Raw genomic sequence first — 6,513 nt, forward strand, 5'->3', positions numbered from 1 at the left:
ATTAAGACGTAAGACTTCCTCTCTCATGTTGTATGAGAAACAAAACTCTATAATATTTTACAACTTCTTTGTTATAAAATTTTAAGGTGAGACTTTGTCGTTATCGTTTTAATTAAGCATTTGTTCTTTTAGAGAAAGTGAAGTATTGCAATGCATACTCTACTACTATCATGATAGAGTAAGTAATTTACGTGTGAGGCCAGACGAATGTACGTTACTCAATATAAATTGTTCACGTGTTTCATTCAAGTCATACATATGAAGGGACATGTTGAGCATTATTATTCCACATTAAGAAAGTGAAGCTTTAAAATGTCACGATGCTTGTAATATCGAACACAATTGATTTTGAGTTGAAAAAGTCTTTCCTAGCTACATTTGTAATATATAATATGTCATCATGTAATCCAATGTGTCATAAATCGGCTATCAATTTCCATGACTATCACATATATGTGATCAAGCAAACATACAATTGAATGTATGGTCCATTTGATATGAATCTCAATCAATAAATTATGTAGGTATTCCTATATTAACTATAATTATATACGTCATCTTCGTAGCATCCACATAGATGAAGTGCAAGACTTCGTGACGAGTACTATAGTGACATTCCAAACATTCCTCCTAGACGTACGCCTAAAGGAATATATTGGGCGTCCACTTAAGTTCAGTATATAAGCAAATGCGATCTCCTTCCTCAGATCACCCCTCACCTTTACTTAATATTCCGAATAGTTTCTCAAATGGCAAGTACTTTAGTCTTAATGTTGGTTTCTCTTTCCCTCATCTTAATCAATATCATTAGCCTTCCTCTTCCAACAATGGCCATCTCTTCATGCAAAGGTCCATGCAAAACCCCCAACGACTGTGCTGGTCAGCTCACCTGCATCAACCGCAAGTGCAATGACGACCCCGCTGTTGGGACACACATATGCAGTGGTGGTGGAGGAGGAGGAGGAGGAGGCCATTGTAAGTCCTCAGGAACTCTCAATTGCGGGGGAAAATCATTCCCCCAATTTACATGCTCGCCGCCAGTGACGTCATCCACGAGAGCTAAACTCACGCTCAATGACTTCAGCGAAGGCGGCGAAGGTGGGGACCCGTCAGAGTGTGACGGGAGATTCCACTCCAACAGTGAGCGTGTGGTGGCACTTTCCACTGGGTGGTATGACGAGGGGTCAAGGTGTGGAAGGTTAATAAGAATTACGGTGAGCAATGGGAGGAGTGTGACGGCTAAAGTGGTGGACGAGTGTGATTCGGTGAACGGATGTGACAGAGAGCATGCAGGTCTGCCGCCGTGTAGGAACAACATTGTTGATGGGTCTGCAGCAGTGTGGAATGTTTTGGGATTGAACAAAGATTTAGGGATTGTGGACGTCACTTGGTCCTTGGCCTAGTTAAGTGACGACCCTACCGTAGTAGTACTTAATTAATCTAAATAAATGAAATAATTAAGGACTATGTTTCATATGTATGGTATACCATGATGCCGAGAAGTACGTATAGAATTAATTTTCCCATTTTGGTGTTTTGTTATATTTATGTAGTTGTCTTTGTTGGGAGTATTCCAGCTTAGCTTAAGAGCTTAAAAAATCTTTGGTCCCATTCCCAATTGGTTTTGGATTAGATGTTCACATTTTACATGCTTCTATATATCACAATAACATGTTTAGTGCAAAAGACGCCCACGTAAGGGATCGTGTTGAGACTAGCTCTGCACATCCATTGTTAACCTCGGGTTTCTCTGCAGTCTCACGAATACTTTACCTTAATTATAAACATCACCAGTAATCATGTATTGCTGGTAATTAATGAACTAAGGTTGGATTTAAGATTTCATGTAGATACTGTTGGCGAGTCCTTACTTAGTTAGGATTTTGGTTACTTACTAATTATTATTTAGTCCTATTGTAATAGAGATTTACTTCCTATTATAATTTAGATATATTTCATATTTTATTTAGGGTTAACACATCTTTGTACTTATATAAATACCTCCATATTGGAGAAGAATAATAATATGAGCGTATCTTAGCATAACTGAATATTTACCCTACTTTGTTTGACATGGTATCAGAGCCAAGTTTCTAACCTGTGATAACCTCTGCCAAATTGAGAGTCGTTGGCACTCCTCATTCCTAACCCATCATGGGTCTTCATCTTGTATAGTCACCGTATTTTGTTCATCCTTTCATATGTGTTTTTACCGCACCTAGCCTTCACATGCTTCTTTGCTACTGTTCCACAATTTTTATTTTTTCATCTTTATGTGCCAGATTTTCTTTCTTCATGTCTCAGTTTTTCTATCTTTGAAACTTCATAACAAGTCTCTTTACTCCGTGAGCCTAGTCACCGCTCACCGAGCCGTTGTTTTCCTCCGCGAGCCTCGTCATCGCTCGTCGAGCCTTTCCTTTGACTGTTTTACCGATCTCTGTCTTCTTCGGCTGCTCTCTTGAGTTGCCTTTCCACTTCTCAGTTTGAGCACCTTATTTTTGTCTATGTCTCTGTTCATGATTTGCTGGGTTTCCTCCCTTACTATTCTCCTTTTATGAAGTTTTTTCTTCATGGGACAACCGTATGCTACCACCTTCCCCTCTTGCATTTGTTTCTGCCATGAGACTGGCATGTTTGAGTCTCTTTACTATTATTTCAATTTCTCTTCTTTCAAATCTCGACCCTTTACCAGTGTCGGATTTGATGGGGAGATAGATGCAACTTTATTTGGGTGCTGTAACTTTATTTTTCGGTGTTGCTTTCTCCAAATCTCGACTCTCATATATCGTTGGATTTGAGGGGGAGTGACATCGCTGCTCATCTATTCCGCTGCAACTCAGCTACCTATTTGCCATGGCTGATTCTTCTAAATCTGAGCGTCAGTCAGCTTCTGTTTCTTAAGTGCCGTTTTTCTTATGGTTCTGACGACCCATTCTCTTCAAGGGGAGAGGGGGAGTGAAGATAAGTTCTTTGTGCCAGTATCGTTGCTCATCCCTGTTATGTCTCTTGCTGGGGACAATGTTATTGCTCTTGCCTATTATGACTCTTGCTGGGAATAGTGTTGATTACTGTTGATGATGCCTGTTATGTCTCTGCTTTGTTTCTATTGCTGGTACCAGTGCCTTGTACTACTGTTGTTTGTTACCAGTATTGTTGCTCCTGCCTGTTATGGTGCTAGTATTGTTGCTCATGCCTTTACTGGTGTGTTTTTGTTGTGGTCGATGTTGTCACCATTGATGTTGCCTTTGCTTGCTTCGTTTTCCGTTGATGTGGTCATTGTCGTTGTTGTTGCTGTGGCCTTGCCCGTGTTCTGCCTTATTTACTGCCTTATTTACAGTCGTGCTCACAGGGCTTCTGTGTTCTGCCTTACCTATTACCTTGTTCACAGGGTTTCTGTGTTCTGCCTTACCTACTGCCGTGCTCACAGGGTTTCTGTGTTCTGCCTTACCTATTACCGTGTTCACAGGGTTTCTGTGTTCTGCCTTACCTATTGTCGTGGTCACAGGGTTTCTATGTTCTGCCTTATCTGCTGTCGTGCTCAAAGGGTTTATGTGTTCTGCCTTTTCTATTGCTGTGCTCACAGGGTTTCTGTGTTCTGCCTTATCTACTGCCGTGCTCATAGGGTTTATGTATTCTGCCTTACCTATTGCCGTGCTCACAGGGTTTCTATGTTCTGCTATGTGCCCTATTTTTTAGGGTTTGCTATTGTGTTTCCGCTGCAAACTTTGCTTTAGTTTGTCACTTGTTTCACTCGTGGTTGACGAAAAGATCTTCTCTACAATTGTTGCTTATGAAGTATGGTGTTCTGTGACTCACTTGTCAAGTTGGGCGTGCGAAATATCTTTGCCCAACTTGAGGGGGAGTGTTGGCGAGTCCTTACTTAGTTAGGATTTTGGTTACTTACCAATTATTATTTAGTCCTATTGTAATAGAGATTTATTTCCTATTATAATTTAGATATATTTCATATTTTATTTAGAGTTAACACCTCTTTGTATTTGTATAAATACCTCTATATTGGAGAAGAATAATAATATGAGCGTATCTTAGCATAACTAAATATCTACCATACTTTGTTTGACAGATACAGGGGCCAAATGCTCCCTAAGAAATCTCACCCGAAAAGAAAAAGACATACATTGGGGAAGAGGCACAAAGTAATTTCCGAAGTGTGTGATTTGATGAGACAAGCCGGCCAAAACATAAATTAGAAACAATATTATATATCTGGAGGGGCATGCATTGCTGGAGATGACCGAAACTAATTGACTCGATATATAATTAACTGTATTATGTTTCATCTTCTTAAATATATAGACTTTGTGACGAGTGCCACAGTAAAATTCCAAAAATACAGCCATCGCCTGTGATCCCTCAGGAACTCTGGTTTGCAATGGTCGGTCGTACCCACAATTCATATGCTCTCCGCCGGTGGCGTCCTACACAAGTGCCAAGCTCACACTCAACGATTTCAGCCAAGGCGTTGAAGGTGGGGAGGTCGGAGTGCGACAACCAATTTCACGACAACAATGAGCTGGTTGTCGCACTGTCCACGGGGTGGTACGATGGCGGATCAAGGTGTGGAAGGATGATAGTAATTTCGGCGAGTAGTGCTGCTACCGGGAGGAGTATGGCCGTGAAAGTGGTGGACGAGTGTGATTCGGAGCATGTGGGTCTCCCTCCGTGTGGGAACAACGTTGTTGATGGCACTCTACAGGTGTGTGGAACGCTTTGGGGCTAAACAAAGATCTAGGGGTTGTTGACGTTAGTTGGATCATGGCCGAATAATTAAAGTGTACCCGAAATTGCGTAACACCACTGTGACAAATGTTAAATTGTGTTAGCCAAATGAACCCCAAAAATCCTAGCTTCTACCCAAAACTCCCAGCCGCGCATTTGGGGGAGGAGGAGGTACCACTGCCCCTCCTCCCCTATCCCCTCTTCTTCCTTCTTCTCTTTGTTCTTTCTTCAGGTGGACTGGTGGAGGTTTCTTTGGGTTGTTGCCCTGTTTTGAAGGATAGATGGGCTGCAGTGGGTTTTTGGGAGGAAAAAACATCAAACCTATATAATTTTTGCAATTTAAATTCACTAGAACAAAAAACTTAATAGTACGATGGTGGTCCACAGTCGTCTAATGTGCTTCCAGACCGTCATATAGGTGACTGCTATCTATTGTCATATTTTAGACGACGGTGATTCACCGTCATCTTAATGGTCATTCGATGATGATTTTTGGCATTTTTTGTCGTCTTAATGGTCATTATACGACAGTTTCACAGTTTAGAAGACGGTGATCCATCGTCATCTATTTATCAATTAAAACAACATACAGTTTATTTAAAGACGACATATTTTTTCGTCGTCGTTGACATCTAGACAACGGTTTTTGTTATTTTTTGTCGTCTTAATGGTCATTAGACTAGCATCATGTCTATCTCTATATTTTGTAATGATATTTGTGGATTTTTATCTTTTTTTGGGTTGTTTCATTTGCAATTAATGGACTTTTTCAATTCTCAAAATCTGTTTCGAAATATTTCAATTAAAAAATATCATCAAAAGTGTTATCTTTTAACCAAATGCTTTAAAATACAAAAGAATTCTACACAAGCATCCTTTGAGCATAAATTTTTGGCCTAAAGTTAACCAAAATACAAAAGAATTATTCCAATGTCGAACTAATTTAGCCATATATAACTGATTGGCGTAAAGTTAACCAAAGACAAAAGAAACTGGATAATATCAACAAAAACACAAGTCTATGTAGTTCTAAATTACCCACAAGTCTGCCCATTCACCATGCACTTCACCAATTTTCTTTTGCCTATAACTTTGATCAGTTCTCTTCTCCCACTGAACCATAATAAATAAATAAAGAAAATTAGTCAATAAATAAAGAGGCATTCTCCGCCTGTACGTAACAGTGATTTTTAGATTTTGCCTTTGATGCAAATAAGACATACTACGGTTTTTAAAAACCATCGTTCTTAAAAGCGAGTCAGTTTAAAAACAGGCCTAACGTTTTACACCCTAAATAGAAACATGGAGATGTTGTTGTGTAAGATCTGACTTCATCCTTCGTTGTCAAAGCGTGAAGTTCTCCTTGCCGGTGAACGGCTTCAACTCCACCTTCATGCTAGCTGCCTGTGGTTGCTTTAGTTGCTGTGAACTGGTTCCACTTTTAGCTTCCTTGTCACTTGCCATCTTCAACACACTAGCACTCCGAAAAAGAACTAGCACCAGCTGCCAAACACAGCTCTGATACCACTTGTTGAGAATTTGACTAACTCACTCCCTTTAAGGTCTTGTTGTTGATGGACTTTAGACAAACACAATGATAGAGGTGTTTTAACACTTTCACACACACACACAGAGAAAAATAACCAAGCACAGATGACACAAGTGTTTATAGAGGTTCAGCTAATTTGCCTACATCCTCTTTGGTGATCCCTTGAGAAATTTCACTAATGAAGATAGGTTACAACTTTGGTTTACAAAAAGAAACCCCCTTAG

At 40.0% G+C, this 6,513-nt stretch overlaps 1 protein-coding gene across 1 annotated transcript; it reads left to right on the top strand.

Annotated features, from left to right (window-relative positions):
• The first annotated feature begins 749 nt into the window (after positions 1-749).
• Positions 750-1,403, top strand: LOC117613614 (kiwellin-like). Its single transcript, XM_034342213.1, has one exon. It carries the CDS (start codon positions 750-752, stop codon positions 1,401-1,403), a length of 654 nt encoding a protein of 217 aa, XP_034198104.1.
• The last annotated feature ends 5,110 nt before the right edge of the window (positions 1,404-6,513 follow it).

Source organism: Prunus dulcis, unplaced genomic scaffold (assembly GCF_902201215.1).
Source record: "Prunus dulcis unplaced genomic scaffold, ALMONDv2, whole genome shotgun sequence".
Classification (NCBI taxonomy): Eukaryota; Viridiplantae; Streptophyta; class Magnoliopsida; order Rosales; family Rosaceae; genus Prunus; species Prunus dulcis.

Excerpts from the sequence above, each read along its gene's own strand:
- LOC117613614 (XM_034342213.1), top strand. The coding sequence starts at position 750 with ATGGCAAGTACTTTAGTCTTAATGTTGGTTTCTCTTTCCCTCATCTTA.